At 35.6% G+C, this 23,252-nt stretch overlaps 1 protein-coding gene across 2 annotated transcripts in view; it reads right to left on the bottom strand.

Moving 5' to 3' along the window:
• The window catches only part of CDK13 (cyclin dependent kinase 13), a 118,889-nt gene that overhangs the window by 78,168 nt on the left and 17,469 nt on the right, over positions 1-23,252 (bottom strand). For both annotated transcript variants that reach the window (XM_040644421.1, XM_008703610.2), the window contains exons 2-5: positions 12,868-13,527; positions 6,629-6,799; positions 5,095-5,234; positions 3,460-3,630 (exon numbers count right to left, since the gene is read on the bottom strand). In XM_040644421.1, the coding sequence (XP_040500355.1) occupies positions 3,460-3,630; positions 5,095-5,234; positions 6,629-6,799; positions 12,868-13,527 (1,142 nt within the window). The remainder of the gene's footprint in view (positions 1-3,459; positions 3,631-5,094; positions 5,235-6,628; positions 6,800-12,867; positions 13,528-23,252) is intronic.

Here is a 23,252-nt window from a genome sequence, read left to right as displayed (position 1 = left end):
ATGTGTGTTTATAATTTTCATATTTAAATTGTTTTAGGTATTTGATTTTATTTTTCCTAGTTTTATGAATTTTAATATGAACTATTAAATCAAAGTTCCCATACTGTCTTTCTGCTCCAGGATAGCAATCACAATTAGTATAATGGCACAGAGCTAGATTAGAACCCAAGGACTTCAAATCTAGTTCCCTTTTCACCAAATCAGGCTGCCTCATCATGGTTCCCATCAAAATTAACAGATTCATATAAAAAGGATTATGTGTTACCTCACACCTATTAGAATGACTATTATCAAAAAGACAAGAAATAGTAAGTGTTGGTGAGGATGTAGAGAACAGGGTATCCTCGTGCACTGTTGGTAGGAATGTAAATTGGTGCAGCCATTACGGAAAACAGTATAGAGGTTCCTCAAAAAATTAAAAATAGAACTACCATATGATCCAATAATTCCACTTCTGGTTATTTATCCAAAAGAAATAAAATTCTAGGGGCGCCTGGGTGGCTAGGTCGTTAAGCGTCTGCCTTCGGCCCAGGGCGTGATCCCAGAGTCCTGGGATCGAGTCCCACATCAGGCTTCTCCACTGGGAGCCTGCTTCTTCCTCTCCCACTCCCCCTGCTGTGTTTCCTCTCTCACTGGCTGCCTCTCTCTCTGTCAAATAAATAAATAAAATCTTTAAAAAAAAAAAAAAAGAAAAAGAAATAAAATTCTAACTCAAAAAGATATATGCGCCCACACATTCACTGCAGCATTACTCACAATAGCCAAGACATGGAAGCAACCTAAATGTCTGTCAAGAAAGATGAATGAGTAAAGAAAATGTATTTTAAATTTACAGTGGAATATCATTCAGCCATAAAAAAGAAGGAACTCTTGTCATTTGCAACAGCATGAATGGACCTTGAGGGCATTGTACTAAGAAGTCAGATAGAGAAAGAAAAATATCATATGATCTCACTTATATGTAAAATCTAAAACAAAAACAAGAACAAAAAAACCCTCTAAACTCATAGGTACAGAAAACAGATTGGTGGTTACCAGAGGCAGGGAATAGGAGGTGGGCAAAATGGATGAAGGGGGTCAAAAGGTATAAATTTCCAATTATAAAATAAATAAGCCATGAGGATGTAATACACAGTATGGTAACTATGGTTAAAGATACTGTATTGATATTTGACAGTTACTAAGAGAGATCTTAAAAGTTCTCATCACAAGAAAAAAAACTTCGAGGTGTGCTGATGAACATTAACTGGATTTATTGCAGTGCTCATTTCACAATATATGTAATATCAAATCCTTATGTTGTTAAAACTAATATTATGTCAATTATATTTCAATAAAATAAATTATTTTGAAAGAGGATTTTATGTTTTAAATTACATACTCCCTGACATACTGTACTATATTTAACTAATACCTATCATCTAAATGTAACTTCTCACATAGTAAAACACTTTATTTATCATGATTCCAATAATTACAAACAGGATTATGGTGGGGAAAAAGAAGATGAGGAAGCAAATATATGAAATCTACAATTTGTAAAATACAGTGCTAGGCATTGTGTGGGAGACAAAACAAAACAAAAAATAAAGGACTCAAAGGAATTTATAATATAGTAAGAAAAATAAACAGTGGCCATAAATATAATACAAGGAAAAGAATACTTTTATGTTCAAAGATAACAGTCTTTTAAAAAGTTACTTAACGTAAGGACAGGATGTAATTAGTGGAGCTAATTTACTCATCCAGCAATTAGTTACTCATAGGACCTTCCATGGCCTAATCACTGAGCTACGTAGAGGCTATAAGAATGAATAAAACAGGTATGATTCCCATCCTCATGTGGAGAAACAAATAAATAACGAATCAGTACAATTATTCTGAAAAAAGTTATGAATTACAAAATAAGGCTTTTAAATTGCATGTGTCTACACAGAGCAGAAAGTGGTCCTGTTAGGCCTCACTGATAAAGTAACATTCAGTCTGAGACCCAGAGGATGAGAGCAGCCTTTCAAACGGTGTGCACACACACACGTGTGTGTCTGTGCGCGTGCATGTCTGTTGGGGGTAGACAGGTTTAAGCCCGGGGAAGCAGCATATATAAAGACTTTTAAGACAGAGAAGTGCATTGGCATATCTGACAACTCAAAACACCTATATGACTGAAGCTTGGTGGACAATCAGAAAAAGGCAGAGATGGGGTTAAAGAAAAGGCAGGGACACGATCCCAAAGATCAAAGAAGCAGGAGGTTCAGGGTATGCTGAAGAACAAATATATTAATTTGACTACAGTACTAGGTTAATGAAAAACATTACACACAATCCTCGTGTATAAGATCATAATTTAATCCTTACTACAAAGTAAGAGAAATAATGTTTCCCTTTAATAGATGAAGAGGTCACAGGCTCAAAAGTAACGGTTAAAGGCCTTCCTAATAAGGTTGCACTGTTCATAAGCAAAGTCACAAATTCCAGACATTGCAACACAAGTCAAACCTTTCTACTATGCAATAAGGAACAACGAAAAATAAGGTGAAAAGTACAAACTAGATTAAAAATCAAGCTAAGCAATATGGGCACTATAATGGACAAAAACTAATGGAAAGGACCCCAATTAAAAAGATGATTCTAGTTATCTTCATAGTACATACAGAATACTGTCAAAAAAAGTTTCTATCCACAAATTACCATGTATTATGTCAATCATTTTTATACTGTTCCCCAGAAAAGTAAGTGTGTGTGTGTGTGTGTGTGTGTGTGTGTGTGTGTAGTTGGGGATGGCAGGGGGCTAAGTACCACGTTCAATAGAACATATCTGTTTTACTCTCTTATCTTAGATTTAATTTGAAAAAGAATTTTGCTCTTTGAAAACCACAGATTATAATGGAGTCAACTTTGGTTCCAAAAATCTTACTTTGAAGATCCAAAAGCTACTAGAAGTAGAGCCTTTCACCCACCATATGCCTTTTGATAACTACTTTAATAAGCATGCTAATTTCTTTTTAGCTTTTCTGCTAAATGTCAAGCATATGCCACTATAGTTCATTAAAGGCAATTTCAGGTAAGATTTTTGCCTCCACACCTTCCAAAATAATATAAATGTCTACCATAAAGTTTCCTTGTATGTTAAGGCATCATATTAAAAACGTAAGGTAAATATATTCTATACTACTATAAACTATTTCTCAATAACTAAAAAATGCAGACTAAAAATTATGCATTGATGCTCAAAAACAAACACTACTACTGACAAATATGCTTTTTTGTTCACTAAGGTGACTCAAAAATCACGTAAATAAATAATTCTTCAACTCAACTACACTTAAAATTAGAGTATGACATTAATGTAATAGTTTTATGTACCCAGTAATTACTCAACTGGTCAATACCTATGACAAAATCTGCAAGTTAGCAACATCATGCTTATGCAGAACTGGTTATGTAAATATGCATGCATACCTTTATCCTTCTTAAAATCCAAAGCGTCTTCTTTATCAGTCACTATTTCCTTCATATTGATAATACTCTGGTGGGTAAGCTGCCGGAGAATTTTAATTTCTCGAATTGCTGTAATTGGAAAGCCTTCCTTTTCATTATCTAGACGTACTTTCTTTAAGGCTACCATTTCTCCTATAAAAATTAAATAAAATCAAGTTACCAAATGACGTTTTTCTTAATTTTAATTTTATTTTAATTCATAATGTCTGTTCCTACCTCTTGAAATTACAATGTTTATAGTTCAAGAAATTAAGTCTCTGGTTAAATAAAAATTATAAGATATTTATCCAAACTGTGTAATACAACTGTTAAAAAGGATGGGGTAGGTACATGGGTATTGTTATTTCATGCTCTCCAAGATATATTAAGTAAAAAAAAGCAAGATGATGATGAACAGTAGATGCATTACACTACCAATTTTAAAAAGTGAAGGAGGGTAGGATAAATTTACCCAATATGCTTATACATGCATAAAATCTCTGAACAGATGAGAAGATTCTGTACATTGTGCAGGTGAGAAAATAAGCTCAGACATATTAACTTGTCCAAAGCTGCCCAGTTACCTAGCAGTGAAACTGGGATTCAAAATCTGGTTTAGCTATCTCAAAAGTATATGCTCTTCCCACTACACTAAATGGCTTCACAATTCAGACATGAATGAGTCTGATCAGATAAGATCTAACTATTAAATACAACACAGAAACACAAATCCTATTACAAGAAAAAAATTCACTATTATAAAGTTCTGTTCATTCCACTTCTTTGGAGAAAAAAGGAACTCTGTACTGACAAATTTTCCAGAAGAACAATGTTTATCCTTTTAATTATCAAAACTTACTTGTTTCTTTTTGATGGAAGTCTAAAATACAGTATAATTCCTTGTTTAATAAACAGCTTTTAAAAGTTATAATTTAATCTTTTTGATAATGTAGAATCGTCATTATAAATATTATTACTGTATGCTATAATGCCCTCCAGAGTTTTCTTATATTAAACGGCTTCAAATAGCTCTGCTACTTTAATCTACTGGTTTATTTTAACAAGGAATTATAAGTAAAGATTAAGCACTGGCTCTACCCATTATTTGGTAAAATACATAGCTTCTGACACAGTTACTTTTTACTCTGCTGTAAAAACTTTTGAAACTTTCTCGCAGGTTCCTGATTATGTTCTAGAAGATTAAGTTGCTAAATCTAGCTTCCAATAAAAGGGTAACTTCGACAGAAAAAAGAATATCTCGGGTAAAAGAAAAAGTGTTACATAATGCTTAATATAACAAAATTTACTATTAAGACGGTCAAGATACTTTTGTTCCCTGATTACTAACAACATAAGAATTTATTCACAATTAAAGAAACCTAAATCCCACCATACCACAAATACCAAAAAAAACTTTAAAAATGTTTACATACCCACTTACATGTACTCATATCTTACATTAAGTGTACATATAAAACAAAAAACAAGATGAAACAAAAGCATGATAAATTCAAATTTAACTTAAAAAACAAAACACCTCAAATTACACATCTGAAGAGAAAAACAAATTAAGTACATTCAATAGATCTATAGATCCACAGCAGTTGACATACTTACCAGTGTCTTTATCACGGGCCTTATAAACTTGTCCATAGGTACCTTCTCCAATAATTCCGATGATATCAAATTTATCCACACAGCGTTTTCCCCAGTCAATATCTTTTTCTTTGATTTCACCATAGCGAGGCCCACATATTCTATCAAATATAGTTCTGAAGTTTTTATATACAATCAAGCAAGTTGAATAAACTGTTTAATATTTAATATCCACCCTCTCCCAATTTTATATCCTTTATTTCCCACCCTTGCACATTTGTGATCACTAAGACAAGTAACACTGTAATTTGGTATTATAAATTATCATGAAAGTCAAGGCATCATTTCTCCACACCAATTCTTCTACAGACTAACAAGCTGAGAAAAAGAAGTAAAGCTTGTATGAAGAACTTTCAAAAATAAAATGTAATTTTCAATGAATTGATAAAACCAACACTAATACAAAGAGTCAAAATTCTCTAACCAAACTCCAGGAAGTTTTCCTTTCCATCTATTGTATATACTTGTCACTCACTTTTTGAAAAACAAGTTTGATAATGAACATTACTGAAAGTCTCACTATAAAGCTTATTGACAAATTTAGACTTATGGCTAGATGAAATTACCTTAAAAATGAAAACGCAAGAAAGATTTTTAGTCCAAGAGAGTACAAGATTATTAATATAATCAACTCTCAGGAATCTACACTGTGTATGTGTGTCTGTGTGTGTCATATATACATATATATGTATGTATATGACAAATATTTGACATTCCTCAAAAAAATAGGTAATTCTGTAGTCTCTCAATATTCTGGTATGTAACAGAAATTCAACTAAAGGAATAAAGCTACAATACTCAGAAAGATGATTTTAAAAGTTTTCTAGTTTTCTACTCTATACTAGAAAAATCACCTCATACTCACACTAGGCACCGGAACAGCAATTCTAAAATCAGATCTAACTCAAAGTCTTACTCACACTTTCCCTTGGTTAAGTAGAAGGAAAAAAAACAATCAATGTTCTCCCCCTTTAACTGACAAACATGTTTCAAGGGAAAGAGTTATCTCTAGGCACTTACTTGAAGCTAATTTAGGATACAGATTTTAAACTTTCTTCCACTCCACCTCTTGCAGAATGAAAAATACATTTAGTTATGGGAGCAAATGGAGCTAAAAAGCAAAGAAAAACATAGCAGCTTGCCCATTACTAATTTTGTTTGGGCTCACTGAATGCTGACTTCCACCTTCTCCAATTTCAGTGTTTGCGTTATTTAAACATCTTAATTATAGAAATTATCTTTAACATATAATAACCCAAGAAATTAATACATTACAAACTGAGAGAAAATTAAATTCGGTTTATTAGTCATTTTTGAATAGGTATGCAGGGAATTATTAAATTTTTTCAAAACTCTAGAATTTATTCGTATACTTAAGTTTAAAGAATAAATATACTTTTTATTATTTTAAATCTTAATTTTTTGTTTTAGGATTTTATGATGACCCAGAATCATTTCTGGTCAATATAAGAGCAGGTAGAAAGCAAGCACATACTTAGGCCTCCTTTTACTATGTAACTGTGTTGCTGTTTTCTTTTCCTCTGGACTCTTTGAGAGATCATCTCCTCCCGGTAGCTCAGGGGGCAGTGGTAAATCAGCAAGTAAACATCGTAGTTTCTTCTCTACTTCTTTTTTAACCGCTTTTACTGAAATATTTCCTCGTAAGCTAAAACAGAAGAGAGTCACACAAATAAAACCCAAACATTTATTTGAGAAATAAAAATGCAGCCACATCTTAAACTTGAGTGGCAAAGGCAAAATACCGAACTAAGTTTCTTTACTTTCCGGCTAAAATAAGGTACTATATTCAATTGCAAAATACAAAATTTGGGGGTAAAAATGACACAGAATTAGATAAAAATTAAGGAAATCTGAACAAGGTGTGAAGTTTAGTTACAATAATGTATTGATGTGTGTTCACTGATTGTAACAAATGTACCATACTAATATAAGATATTAAGAAACTACAGGGTATATGGGGACTTTCTGTAGTATCATTATGTTTCTGCAAATCTAGAACTGTTCTAAAGAGTATACTTTTAAAGATGATACAGAATTACTGTAAAACTGTAAATTAATACTAAAAAAGTCAACTTGTTATGCTTCACAGGAAAATTCCTTAGTTTTGTGATAGCATTTTGTTTTACTCTACTGGAGAGACATAAAGAGGTTTTTCAAGAAATAACGCTACACGTTATTATTTATCTTGCCCATTTAAATAACCACAAACAAATAATTTAGCTTTGCCCCTTTTCAGGGTTAATTTTCTTAAAGTGGACAACGATTCTTTTAAATTTTTTTTAAGGTTTTAACTTACCGATACTACAGGTAAAAATTTTTCAGTTAGTTTTGTACTTTTTTGAATGCAAAAAGTGTATCTTAAATAGGTAATGAGCCTCCCAGTTACTAAAAAAACCTGTTTAATAATAAGATATTTCTTGAAAGAGAATCTTATAACGATAATAGAATTTGGACTTCACACAGTTTCATAGCAGTTATGAGTCGCATAATAGAAAAGTTTAGAGAGACTACACCACTTGGGTCACAAATTACAAATGGTATTATCAAAGTAAACCATTTCATTTTAATTATAACTTCTTCAATTCATGTTGAACATTAATATTGTACAAACACATTTTAATACCATCTGATAAAAACCATTTACCAATAACTATAATAAAATTGTGCTTTTTCTTCAGAACCCCGTGTTACTCACTAGAAGGGGTTTTTTTTAGATTTTATTTATTTATTTGAGAGAGCAAGCAAGCACTCGTGAGAGAGAACGAGTGAGGAGGGGGAGGGGCAGAGGAAGAGGGAGAGCGAGAACCCAGAGCAGACTCACACTGAACACGGAGCCCCCACAGGGCTGGATCCCACCACCCGAGATCATGACCTGAGCCAAAATCAAGAGTTAGAGTCTTAAGTGACTGAGCCACCCAGGGGCCCCAGAAGTTCTTTAACAGCAAAAACATGCTCAAAAGGAAATTGGTTTGCAGTTTTATTTTTAAAGTAATGATATGGGAGCACCTGGGTGGCTCAATGGGTTAAGCAACCGACTTTTGATTTTGACTCAGGTCATGAACTCAGGGTGGTGGGACTGAGCCCCACATGGGGCTCCATGCTTAGCAAGAAGTTTGCTCAAGATTCTCTCCCTCTGCCCCACCCTGCCTCACGCATGCGTCCACACTCACTCTCTCAAAAAAAAAAAAAAAAAGTATCACACAGCTCACTTTTCAGTATTAATGTTTGTCCATCCAACACATTGATTTTATGCTTCTATGTGCTAGGTATTAGGTAAGGCACTGGAGTTTAACAGCAAAAACAATAACAAATACATTAAGACAGAACTCTCAGAAAGAAGCTTGGACAGTCTTTTGGAGAACACAGTCAAATAAGCAGCAGGATAAAGTACTACACAAAGGAGTTCCTAGAGTAATGCAGCTGAAGGGTTGCTAAATCAGAATTGAAAGACCGTAAAGGCTTCTTTCTAAAAAAGGTACCACTTGAACTGTGCCTGAAAATAAATCTATTTCCCATAATTTACTTAGAAAACTGTAGTCTGTTACTTGTAAGGTTTTAGTAAAAAATTCTCATTTGTCTGAACATTCAAATCAACATTTCTAGAGGAAAAAACTAAAAGTCTTAATTTTATTTATAATTTATAAATTAAAAAACTGCCTAAATTAATATATATTTTTACATGAACTACCAAATTCAGCAAGCCTCCCAGACTTCAGAGAAATGAAATACTAACTTTCCAAGAATAACACTATATAATAAAAACATCATTACTTTAATTGACTACTTACAATAACCAAATAGAAAGTGTGATTTTTAAAAGTTCCATGTATTATAGCAACAAAAACAATAAAATGCCTTAACAAGAAATGTACAAGATCAATAGAAGAAAATTAAAAGATATGACTGATGAACATAAAACTGGATCTGAATGAATAGAAAGAAACCATGTTTTTGTATGGAAAACTGTAATACTGTAAAGCTATCAGTCTCCAAATTAATCTACCACCTTCGGTTGAGTCCCAAACAACTTTAATATAACTTGACAAGCAGACTGACTATAGACTGTCTAAGCATAAAGGCAAAAATTTGCCAAAAAGTTTCTGAAAAAGAGTAAAAGTACGATTTGCCCTGTTATGTGCTCAACTTATTTTAAAAGATCCCAAATCAGAAGCCCAAGATTGGTTGAAGTCAAGGAATATGTATTATGGTCTACCCAACATTAAAAAAAAAAAAAACTATGAATTAAATTGCCAATATTTTTAAATCAGAAGATTTACATAAACATTTGGATTTCAGGCTTCCTAAAAAAAAAAAAAAAAAATTAAAAACTCTAGCAACACTGGGCCCAAATTTATGTGGGCTTCAGTAGCACTGAAGCTGAGACTGAATAGCAGAGCTATTCACTAATCCTTAATTTATTCCATCCCTTCACTTTTGTATTACCTGCCTACCCCATAGCAGAAATTTGAGTCTGAGAACCAATTTACCATGCATCTAAATAAGTTAAAACAAAAAAGTACCAGCAAAGAAATAACAAAACATGTTAATAGAAAAGAGAGTCCAGAAATACAGGTATCTATAAGAATTTTTATATATGGCACCACACATTATGGAATATTCAGTAAATGATGTTAGAAACAACTGAATCTATCAATCCACAGAGTGATGGGGGAGAGCATCTTTCTTCTTCATATAATAGCCAAAACCAAATTTGTATGACTTGACTTGATCTTCTTAACTTAAAAACCCATAAGTTATAAAGGAAAAATTATTAGATCTGACTATATTTAAAAATGAAAAACATCCATATAGCCAAAAACAAAACAAACAAATGTCAAAGACAAGCAAAAAATTCCGGTAAGCAAAGATCAAGATCCCTAACATAAGGAGCACCTATAAATCAATTAGAAGAAGGAAAACAGTATTAAGGAAAAGCTAGCATAAGATATGAACAAGTAGTTCACTGGAAAAAATAAATACCCAACAAGTATTCAGAAAGATGCTTTATCTCAATAATCAGAAAAATGCAAAGTTAAATAATTACATATTTTAAAGACTATATAAGTTGGTAACAGTCTTACTGAAGTACAATTTGGGGATGCCTGGGTGGCTGAGTTGGTGAAAAATCTGCCTTCAGCTCAGGTCATGATCCCAGGGTCCTGAGATCAAGCCCCACGTTGGGCTCCCTTCTCAGCAGGGGGTCTGCTTCTCCCTCTCCTCCTATAACCCCCCACTGCCTGCTTGCACTCTCTCTCTCAAATAAATAAAATCTTTAAAAAATAATAAAAATTGGGATGCCTGAGTGGCTCAGTCGGTTAAGTGTCTGCCTTTGGCTTAGGTCATGATCCCAGGATCCTGGGATCAAGTCCCAAATCGGGCTCCTTGCTCAGCGGGGAGCCCGCTTCTCCCTCTCCCTCTGTCTGCCACTTCCTCTGCTTGTGCTCCCTCTCTAACAAATAAAAAAATAAATCTTTTAAAAATAAAATTAATAAATAAAAATAAATAAAAAATAATAAAAATTAAAAAATAAATGTATATACTTTAACCTGATAACTATCCTACAAAAAATTGCTCTCATATACATAAAATACCAATACAAAATTTGATAGCAAACAATTATAAATCTAAGTATCCCTTAATCAACAGCTGAATAGTTAATAAGAGCATGATTTATCCATTCCTATAGATAGGAATATTGAACCTATCTATACACCAACATGGAAAGATGTCCAACACATTAATGAAAAAAACAAGTAAAGGAGTATTTTGCATAGTAAGATCCTAATTAAAAAAAAAATAAAACCATTTATTATATGAAAGCATATAGTTAACAGTCTACCTTGTAATTTTTGGAGAATAATAAATTCCAGGTCTGGAAGTGAAGTAAAGTTCAAAGTGAGCCTAAAAGATATTACTTGGCCAGAAGTACTCAAAAATAAATAGGTCATGTCAAAAGGACAAAGCAGTCAGCTTAAAGGAGTTCCCACTGGCCAAGGACATTTAGAGCGTCAAAAAGAAGAGTGACTGGTGTTGAATCAATCTTTGGCCACACATGTTAGTAGTAGCACCCAGGGGTCTTAAAAATTTCTATATCCATGAAACATACAAACAAAGCACATTCAAAGAAAGAAGAGCAGAAACACAACAGAAGAGAAAAGCAGAAGAGACAAAAAAGAAGGTGCGTCAAAAAAATTTTTTAATGATAAGCATGACATGTACCACCATCTCATTAAAAACAGATGCACAAAGAATACCCTCCTTAAGCACTCATTTGCATGTATCTGGAGTTCTTGAAAATTTCACCAGTTAAAATTTATCTCCAAAGCATATATGAAGAATAAAGTAGAAAACAACAAGTCTCACTGGCCCAGGATTACTGGATTCTTTTTTTTTTTTTAAGATTTTACTTGTTTATATAAGTGGGGGGGGGCAAGGTGGGGAGGGATAAGCAGACTCCCACCGAGCAGGGTGCCTGACTGGGGCTCAATCCCAGGACCCCAAGACTGTGACCTGAGCTGCAGTCAGATGTTTGACTAAGCCATCCAGGCACCCCCAGAATCACTGGATTCTTGGCAACTGGGTTATTCTCTTACTAATGAAGTGACTCAATTCTGCATTCATGCCTCTCTGTGATGGAAGCCCATTCCGGGACTCATCAAATTATAGATCACTACTCTGTTATGAACCTTCAGTGTTCCTAGAGAACAGTCAAACCTGTAAATACCACAATTAGAGTGGTATAATTGGAGAATACTTCTTGGATGAGATCTCTTGGCAACATTAATGATTGTAGAAAAAAGACATTATAGAGGGCACGAAACACAAGAATTATGATTTTTTTTTGTTTTAAATTATAAAATTTTCATAATGCCAGCCAAAGTGAGCACTTGAAAGACCTACCCACACAGCATTTTTATCCACTTGTTTTCGAATTCTATAAAGATGTCAGCTAGGAGAACTACTCATATAGTTGTTTTTTAACAGAAAATGAGGGGAAAACAGCTCTAATTTCTCCGTAAAAATAAAAATGAAAAAGGTTAAGTGGTATAATAGATATTACACAATAGCATAATGCTTCTATCCTAGCATACATTTCAGAAATATTCTTAGAACTGCACTTACTTTACACTCACCTTCATCCTCTAAAAAATAAAATGTTTCAAAATAAAAAAACCCTCATATCCCCAATATTCACAATACAAATCTGTAAACATGTTAAAGGAAAACATAAACACATTATGGATTTTCTGTAACATATAATTAATCTCCAATTGCAAAAAATTAAGATTCAAGAAAAGTCTAAAAAATGATAAACTCATAAAGCTACCCAGAGTGATAAATTTATAAGACCACTGAAGAAACCTAGAAATAACCAACACACCTGCTATTATCACCCAGGGCAGATTCTCTCATAAATTGTCCCGTTTCTGATAGTGTCATTAAGGAACACTAAGCTAAAGAAAACACAGTACGGGCATTTCTAATTCCCAAGCTAAAATACATTGTATCCCAAGGCAACAGCAAATTTTTCCTGGAATTCTTAAACGTTAATTCTGTCATCCTACAAGGATGTGCTTCATTTTAAGGTGTACATAATAAAGATAACTTATGATTTTTTAATAACCTTTCTATTTGGGGGGATCAGATAACTTCTCACTTCAAACTTTTCTTTCTTTCTTTAAACTGCTGGTGACAACACTTTCTGGAACCTACCTGTCAGCGTCTTTATCTTCAGGCAGCATGGGAGGCAATGGTAGCGGTGGTAATGTAGAGGTCACTAAAGCCACATGTTGCTCCTTCTCCTTGGCTCCTAAGCTTGGTGTAAGTGGTTTGGTTTTCTCTTTAAGAGATACTGGTTCGTCCTTTGTAGCAGCAGATTTACTCTCCTTCCCAACCACAACTGCTTTCTTGGTGGCTTTATCTACAATCAAGTTATTGTCCACCTTTGTTACCTGAAGAGGTGGCTTTGTTTTTGCCTTGTCATTTTTTAAAGTTCCACTGCTGGAGGGAGAAGGTGCATGTTCAGTTTTCAGTTTCTTCACATCCTTCACATGGTTGGTTTGTGACACGCCAGCCCCGGTCTCTGCGCTCCCCTTCGTAGGCGTAGAAGTGTTGGAAGCTTTGGCAGCTTTGGCAGCGGCCTCAGCAGCCTTCGCCGCCTCTGCAGCCTTCGCCGCCTCTGCAGCCCTCGCCGCCTCTGCAGCCCGGGCTTTTTTATTCTTGTTCAACTCGGCTGCCAGGCTACTCTTCAGAGTTAGTGTGCTAGGAGAAATGCTAGAATGACGACTTCTGGATCTAGACAATCTGTGCCTGCTACGAGATCTTGAATGCCTAGATGAATATGGGCTTCTGCTTCGGGATTTGGCAGAACGTCTGGTGGAAAATAATGAAGATTTAGTCAGTAATTCAGAAAAGTTCAGTTTGAACTTTATAAAAACTGCAAACTCAAGCCTGTGAAATCAAACAGAAATTTATTTGATTTCAAAATCATAATACAGTTTGTGGATTTTTTAAAAACAGAAAATGCTTTTAAGCAGATTATTGTCTGGTAGCTACAGGTTTCCTGAAAATAGACTGATTATCTTGATGTTGGTCTAGCCTAAGAATGCTCAAAGGTGAAAATGGATGAAAGCAGATCTTTGTGAGAAGAAATACTGTACGGTTAGGAGAAAAAGTGTGACAAGGCGTCCCTGCTGTCTTGGAAAACAGAAGTATGCAACAAGGACACACCAATGACAGCAGTAGCAGAGTCAAGTCTGACCAATCATTCACCAGGGAGACCATCTCCACACCTGAAAAGCATCCTCATCTCCCAAGTTCAGAAGTCAGTAGTGCTCTGTCCAAAGTAAGAGTGAAAAAGATAAATGTCTATCATGAGACAGTAAATACAATCTCTAAATTCTGGAAACTACTTAATAACAACTGTGTATTTCACCTCCCCAAAATTACTGGAAAACACAAAAACTATCATACATTTGAAAGTATGGTGGCAACCAAAATTCCTATACAACAAATGCAGCACAGCGCCACGTGAAAGGAAGCTGCACCAAAGGCACTATGATATTACTTTGACATGGTTGCCATGTCTCGTTTTAATGCTCCCACCAACCGGAGTGATATATCTAAAGTTTACAGATTAGAAATTTAATCTAAAATACTATGTTACCTAAAATCAATCCCATACTGATCGGTAGTTGTACTGGTAATTATCTTACTGCCATTACCCTATTCCTCCAATACTCTTCTGCCCAACTCTGTGCCCAAGGAGGCTAACGTTAACAGACACATCTTCTGGGTTTCAGTGCTCCCTGTCACTGGTAGATCAGAAGGTAGAACAATGCTGGATTATTCCTTCCCAGCACTCTCCCTCCTTTTGGTCACATTTTCTGACAGAAGCTTTGTCACCCTACCACCATGGCCCCTGTCAGGCACCCCTTTCTCCACAGATCTCCCCAGGCTCTAATAACATTATATTTTCCTTGCCTCTTTAACCTTCCCTCTGTAACTACAGAAAACATCCTTTGTGGGTTCCCTTAATCCACCTCTACCTCTGCAATCCTTCATTAAAGTCTCTTGCACCATCTCAGTTGGATTTGTTTCCTTCTAGAACCTTGCCTGATCTAGTTGTATGCCATATTAAACCCAGACCTTCTGTCTGTCAAGTAGGTAGGTCAACACAAGAAACAAATTAATACACTGTGAAGGAGACAGCTCCTGCTGAAATTTTGTAAAGTTACAGGGAGAGGGTAAATAAAGCAAAGAAACTCCTAAGAACCCATAATTAAAATGGGCAGAGAAAAAAGGAAGGACTGGAAATTCTGTTTATATCTGACATTAATAAAGCATGGAGGAAACATTCTACAATTCTAGTATGAAAACGAAATGATGATTAGGTTTAAGATAAACTCAAATACAATTCAACTTCTCCCTTATTCTTTCAAAAAAGATTTCAAAATGTACTAAGGGCCAACTTGTGTTTAGCACTGAGGTACTGTTTCATATAAACCTCATCCTTTATATGTAGTATTTATGTAACACTATTTTAGATTAATGGGAACACTGTTTAGAAAACATTCAAATCTAACACTTGCTTATCATTAAATATTCATTAAAATTACCAAAGAGCTTACAACTATTTGTGGAAATGAGAGGAAATGTTTTGTTAAATATAAAGTGGTATATATCTTAAACAACTTCAGTATAAGAACCAAAAATGTCATAATATGAAATAAATACTCAGCCACATTTTTTATTTCTTCTCCCTTCAGACTGAGACCTCAAAACAAGTCTGACCATGCTTCTAGAGCAGCAGAAAGGTACAGAGCAGGAGGAAAGCAAAGAGACTATCATTTCATCAGAGGTAACAGCACAGAACTTTTGTTAAATTAGCTTTCCTACACAAGCAAGATTCTGGTCACCCAATTCATATAGACACACAAATTATATTTAACTGAAAGATTTATGACCACTGTCTCACCTAAGAAAGAGAGACAAAGGTACTAGGTAAAATCCCAACACAATTAATTCCTCTGGCCTATTAAATTATTCTTTTCTGGAAAGAATCTGGGTAAGCATTACCAGCAAAGACTTAAAATTTTGACATACCCTCCATTCCTCTCCAGTTCTTCTGTTTCTCTTCAAAAGTTCCTTAACTTTTTAACTTCATGTCCTAGTAAACAAGCATTCTCTCACATAGTGCATATTTACTAATAAATGTCAATGATATATTTACAGTTCATAACATGATTTGGGAACCTAAAATTAAATATAATCATGAAATTCAAGTTTAGGTCATTTTTACTAATGACCTTATACTTCAGCCATATAAAGTTATGAGGGTAAGAAAGAAGTGCAACTCTAAGACTATATAATGAATGATGTCATGAAGTCTTAGTAAAAGAACTGAAATGGATGGTAGATAGCAAGTCCTCTTATTTTTTTAAGATTTTATTTATTTATTTGACACAGAGGGAAAGCATGAGCGAGAGTAGGGAGACACAGAGGACAAACATACTCTGCACTAAGCACGGAGCCCACCCACCTTGGGGCTCAATCTCACAACCCCAAGATCATGACCTGAGCCAAAACCAAGAATCAATTGCTTAATCAACTGAGCCATCCAGGCACCCCACAAGTCCTTCTTCTATTTTATTTATTTATTTTTAAGATTTTTATTTATTTATTTGACAGAGAGAGAGAGGCAGCGAGAGAGGGAACACAAGCAGGGGGAGTGGGAGAGGGAGAAGCAGGCTTCCCACCGAGCAGGGAGCATGGTGCTGGGCTTGATACCAGGACCCTGGGGTCATGACCTGAGCTGAAGGCAGATGCTTAATGACTGAGCCACACAGGTGCCCCATGCAAGTCCTTCTTTTAAAGATAAGATTTTTCTTCTTTCTAAAACTGTTTTTTTCCTAATATTTCTATACTGTCGAATCTGCATTAAATATGTATTAGCTGTTTGTCTGTTTTTAATGTTTTTTTTAAGCTTTTTTTTTTTTTTTTTTTAAGATTTTATTTATTTGGGGGCACCTGGGTGGCTCAGTCGTTAAGCGTCTGCCTTCGGCTCAGGGGGTGATCCCAGCCTTCTGGGATCGAGCCCCACATCAGGTTCCTCCGCTGGGAGCCTGCTTCTTCCTCTCCCACTCCCCCTGCTTGTGTTCCCTCTCTCGCTGGCTGTCTCTCTGTCAAATAAATAAATAAAAAATCTTAAAAAATTTTTTTATTTATTTGTGTGAGAGACAGAGTGCACACAAGAAAAGGAAGCAGTATACAGAGGGAGAAGTAGGCTTCCCACTGAGCAGGGAGCCTGATATAGGACTCAATCCCAGGACCCCGGGATCATGATCTGAGCCGAAGGCAGATGCTCAACCAACTGAGCCACCTAGGCGTCCCAATGTCTTTAAGAGATGATAGTATCTTTTTAAGAAGTTAAGAGAACTTTCTATGTTTCTCAAGTTTCCAAATTCATGTAACACAAAGCAGAACCACAATAAAAACTCAGTATCCTGAAACTCAACTGGTTAGTGCTTATTGTTAATTAGGTTAGTGTTCCTTAGAAAGAGCATGGTGTACTATTCACTCAACTGTATCACACAATCTCTCCAAGAGTCCAGGTCTTCTGAAATGGTGCATAATTAGCAAACACTGATTCTTAAAAATTTTACTATAAGATCTAATCCCTTATTATAAAAAACAATATTGAACAGTGCTATCCAAAAGAACTTTCTGGAATGACAGTGTTCCATATATGTTGTGTCTGATATTGTAGCCACTATTTTCAACATTTTTTAGCCTGCTTATTTCTTTTCTTTTTAATATGGGGGTTTAGTATTGATAAAGAGTATTTTATTTTATTTGAGAGACAGAGAACAAGCACACATGTGAGTGGGAAGGGGGAGGAGCAAAGGGAGAGGGAAAGAAAATCTTAAGCAGGCTCCACGCCCAGTGTGAGCCCTTGCGCTGAAATCAAAAGTCAGACACCAAAGGACTGAGCCAACCAGGCACCCCTACCCTGCTTATTTCACATGCTAACAGCGGTTATACCCATTTCAAAAACTTGTTGATTACCCTCCCCAAAAGGATATAAAAACCACTTCCTATGCAAGGATCGTCCAACATACGCTAATCAATACATGTGATATACCACATCAACAAAATGAAGGATAAAAATCACAGGATCATCTCAGTAGATGCAGGAAAAGCATGACAAAATTCAACATCCTTTCATGATAAAAACTAAACAAAGTATAGAAGGAACATACCTCAACATAATAAAGGTCATTTAAGACAAGCCCACAGCTAACATCCTATACTCAATAATGAAAAGCTGAAAACTTTTCCTCTAAGATGAGGAACAAGACAACAATACACACTCTTACCACTTTTATTCAACATAATACTGGAAGTCCTAACCTGAGCAATTAGGCAAAAAATTTTTTTTAAAAAACAAGAGAAATTGGGGCACCTGGGGAGCTCAGTTGGTTAGGTGTCTGACTCTTGATTTTGGCTCAGGTCATGATCTTGGGGTCCTGGTACTGAGCCCTGCAACAATTCCCCAATCTGTGGGGAGTCTGCTTGAGTATTTCTCCCCCTCTCCCTCAGCCCCCCCCCACATGTGTATGTGTGTGTGCGTGCACTCTCTCTCTCTAAAATAAATCTTAAAAAAAGAAAGAAAAAAAGCATCAAAATCAGAAAGAGGTAAAATCTTCTGTTTGTAGAAAACCCTTCCAAAGATACCACTAAAAGGATGTTAGAACTAATAAATTCAATAAAGTTTCAGGATACAAAATCAACAGTTGACCCTGGAACAATGCAGGCATTACGAGAGCCCGAGGCCTTCTGTACAGTTGAAAATCCACCTTTAACTTTTGGCTCCTGAAAAACTTAACTACCAATAGCCTTCCACTGACCTGATCCCTTAACAGTAACATAAATAGTTGGTTAACATATATTTTGTATATTATATGCATTATATACTGTATTCTTTAAAAAAGCTAGGGAAAAAATTTTATTTAAAAAATCATAAAGAAGAGAAAACAGACATACATTTACAGTACTATGTCTAACTTTTGGGGGAAAAAAAAACAACCCGTGTATAAGTGGACCCACGCTGTTCAAACCTGTGCTCCTCAAGGGTCAATTGTGTTTCTATACACTAACAACAAACCACTGAAAAGAGAAAGAAAATAATCTTATTTATAACAGCATCAAAAAGAATAAAATACTTAGGAATAAATTTAATCAAGGAAGTGAAAGAAACTGATTAAAGAAATTGGAGAAGGCACAAACAAATGGAAAGATATTCTGGGCTAATGAAATGTAAGAATTAGTATTGTTAAGATGTCTATACTATGCAAAGCCATCTAAAGAGTCAATGCAATCTCTATTAAAATTCCAATGGCATTTTTCACAGAAACAGAACAACCCTAAAATTCATACAGAACCACAAAAGACCCAGAACAGCCAAAGCAACTGGGAAAGAACAACAAATTTAGACATCACACTTCCTGATTTCAAATTGTATCACAAAGCTATAGTAATCAACAAAGCACAGTATTGGCATTGGGAAAAAAAAAAGACATAAATCAATGAAACACAGTGGAGAGCCCAGAAATAAATCCATATATATATGGCCAATTAATTTTCAACAGAAGATCCAAGAATATACAATGGCGAAAAGATAATCTCTTCATAAATGGTGTTGGGAAAACTGGATAGCCACATGCAAAAGAAAGAGAAAGAAAGAGAAAAGAAATTGGACCCCTATCTTGCATTATACACAAAATCAACTCAAAATGGATTAAAGACTTAAACGTAAGACCCAAAACCATAAAACTCCTGGCAGAAAACATAGGCTCCTTGACATGGTTTTTGGCAATGGTTTTCAGATTTGACACCAAAAACAAAACAAACAAAGCAAAAATAAACAAGTGGGACTCATCAAACTAAAAAATTATGCTCTGCAAAGGTAACCTGCTAGGCTGTCTATCATCAAAAAAATAAGCAATAACGAATGCTGGTAAGCATGCAGAGAAAAAAGAACCATTGTACACTGTTGGTGAGAATGTAAACTGATAGAGCACTATGGAAAATAATATGGAGATTACTCTAGAAGTTAAAAATAGAACTACCAAATGATCCAGATATCCCACTTCTGGGTATATAAGCCAAAGGAAATGAAAGTACTATCTCAAGGAGATACCTGTACTCTCATGTTCACTGTGGCACTATTCACAATAGCCAAGGAAAAAAAACAACCTAAGTGTCCATCAACAGATGAATGCATAAACAAAAGTGTAGTGTGTGTGTATACGTGTGTGTAATGGAATACCATGCAGGCTTTAAAAAGGAAGGAAATTCTGCCATTTGAGATAACAGAAATGAACCTGAAGAGTATTATGCCATGTGAAATAAGCCAGAGAAAGACAAATATTGCACGGTATCACTTACGTGTGGAATCTTAAAAAAGTCAAACTCATAGAGAGAATAGAAGGGTGAGTTCCAGGAGCTAAGAGAGAGGGGAAAAGGGGAAAAGGGATACAAACTTTCAGTTATAAAATTAATAAGGTATGAGAATTTAATGTGTAACATGGTGACTACAGTTGGTAATACTGTATACCCGAAATTCAAAAAAACAGAACTTTAACCAAAAAAAAAAAAAAAGTAAATGTATGAGATGATGGATGTATTACTTAACTTGATTATGGGAATCCTTTCATAATACATACATGTATCAAATCATCAAGTTGACACTTTAAATATAATTTTGTCAATTATATCTTTTTTAAAAAGATTATTTATTTGAGAGCAAGAGAGAGCACAGTGGGGAGGGGAAAGGGGGGGCGAGAAAAATGGGCTCTATCCCAGGACCCTGGGATCATGACCTGAGCCCCTGAGCCAAAAGCAGACACCCAACCAATGAGCCACCCAGGTGCCCCTAATTTTGTCAATTATATCTTAATAAAACTAGAAAAAATGCTTTCTAAACTGAAAAACAATAAAGTAGTAACACTTTTTCAAAAACCTTTCTCAATCACCCCTTTTTCTACGTTCTCAGTCAAAATTCTAAACACTCCTATGTAATTTGCCATTTTTGCTTTTAGAACAGCTCGATCGACTTTTTTTTTCCATTTTTTCAATTAACTATTAACAGTACTATGGCAGCCTCTTAAATTCATCTCCCTGCTTCAGATCTTCCTTCACCCTATCTAATCCATACTTAATGCAAAACGAACACCTTCCTCTAACAATCGACTCCCTGCAATTCTGTGATTTTAATTTCACCACTCTCCTCCACCCATTTACCCAGGCTAGAAATCTTCCCAGATTCCTGATGCCCATACCACATCCTATCAATTGTCTCACTTTATTAGTTCTAACCCTACATTCCCTTACATCCATGCTTCTAAGCATGTTCCCTATTGCTGCTGTAACAAATTACCACAGATCTAATGGCTTAACCACACAAATTTATTATCTTACAGTTCTTGAAGGCTGAAATTCCAAAATCAGTCTCATTGGCTAAAATCAACACATCACCAGGGCTTTGTTCCTTCTGCAGTCCCCTGGGAAAATCTGTTTCTTTGCCTTTTTCAGGTTCTAAAGGTCCATGCCTTGGCTCTCAGTCCTCCAACAATCTGACCTCTGCTTCCTTTATCACATTTCCTCTTCCTCTGCTTCTATCCTCACATGCCCTTTTCTGACTCTGCTGACCTTCTTGCTTCCTCTTATAAAGATCCTTGTGATTACATGGCACCCACCTGTACAATCCAGGATAATCTCCCCATTTCAAGATCCCTATTTTTTTTTAAAGATTTTATTTATTCATTCGACAGAGAGAGAAAGGGAACACAAGCAGGGGGAGTGGGAGAGGAAGAAGCAGGCTCCCAGCGGAAGAGCCTGACGTGGGGCTCGATCCCAGAACGCCAGGATCAAGCCCTGAGCCAAAGGCAGACGCTTAACGACTGAGCCACTCAGGCACCCCTCAAGATCCCTATTTTAATCAGACCTACCAAGTCCCTTTATCATGTACGGTAACATACTCATAGGTTCATAGGAACATCTTTGGGGGAGCCATTATTTAGCCTAGCACACCCTCCCATTTCTCAAGGCCCCTGTTCTGTTTCAGACCTCATTATCTCCCCTCAGGGCTACCTTATCGTCTTAAAAATCTTCATATCTAGTCTCTCCCTGCTCCAATTATTTCTATAGACACTATAACTGAACTAATCTTCACTGTTCAGTGACTATTACATGCCCTAAATTCATTCACTTTCCTTCTCTTTTTAATAGCTGCTCCAAACCTTCACAAGTTATTCCACACCTTTCTACCTGTCTTCAAGTTAATAATTTCCAAAGTCATCTTAACATCACTTTACTTCTATTTTGCAGAAAAACAAAACAAAACACAAAAAATATCAGGCATGTCTCCTGCCTGCAAGTTTAATCTGTATCTCCATCTACTTCACATTTTACCTGAGCTCAGAATAGAGGTGTTTCTCTTCCTATCCAGGGCTAACTCATAAAACGCTATCAATTGCCATATTTCTAGATCTTACTTCAAAGAGTGTGGGGCACAAATCAGCAGCATCAGTCTAATCTGGGAGTTTGTCAGAAATGCTGTATCTCAGGCCCCAACCCAGACCTTCCGATTCAGAATCTGCATTTTAACAAGATCCCCACTGAAGTTTGAGATGCACTATGCTAGGCTCCTCTATGACTACTCCATTACTTGTGACTTCAACCCTTTGCTATCCATTTACTATTTCCCTGCAAGGATTAAATCATTCAAGTCTCTAAGATCTTGTAAAACAGACAAGAAAAAACAAGCAAATAATGGTACTTTGATATTTTATCTTTTTCTCTCCTTCCAATTACAGCCAAATTCTCATACATACACAACCCCATGTATCCCTCAAACCACAGTAATTTGGCTTGTATTCTCACTGAAATTACCAAGGTGACCAATGACCTATCTTTGGGGTCGGGGGAAATATCAATACCTGCGATGACAATGCTGACCACACCCTTAAAAACACTTCCTAACCACTTTTAGTACCTTCTTTTTCCTGATTATTTTCTTACTTCTATGGCTATTTTCTCAGTGCTCTCTTAAGATTCCTCTTCTTCACTAAGTTCATCCACCCACAAGAGTCTAATTATGCTATGAATGGTTTAAATTATCACCTAAACATTGATTACCTCACGAAGTTATCCTCCCGGCTCCCAATTATCCTATATGCAACTTCAACACAATACAGATAAAACGATTAAGCTTCCTCTCCAAATCCACCCTTTTTCTTCTTAAAGATACCCTATTCTCAGGCAAGGGCAGATTCCAAAATTCTGAAATAGCAAAGATCCAGAAATCCTTCTATATTCCACATGGTCCCTTTCTTCTTCCATATCCAACTGATGTCCAAGTCCAGCTATTTTTAACATCTTAAGCATCTCGACAGTTTTCCAGGCTCTTTGTCCCCAAAGCTATTCTTTCTCATTAGGTCCTATATCATCTCTCACTTGGCCCAGTTCAACAGTCTCCTCTCTGTGTTTCCCACCTCCAATCTCTATCCTTTCCAGTTTATTCTCCCTACCACCAC

This window comes from Ursus maritimus, unplaced genomic scaffold (assembly GCF_017311325.1).
Source record: "Ursus maritimus isolate PB19 unplaced genomic scaffold, ASM1731132v1 scaffold_3, whole genome shotgun sequence".
Taxonomy (NCBI): domain Eukaryota; kingdom Metazoa; phylum Chordata; class Mammalia; order Carnivora; family Ursidae; genus Ursus; species Ursus maritimus.
The sequence above is the reverse complement of the archived record's forward strand: the minus strand, read 5'-3'. Positions and strand labels throughout refer to the sequence as shown.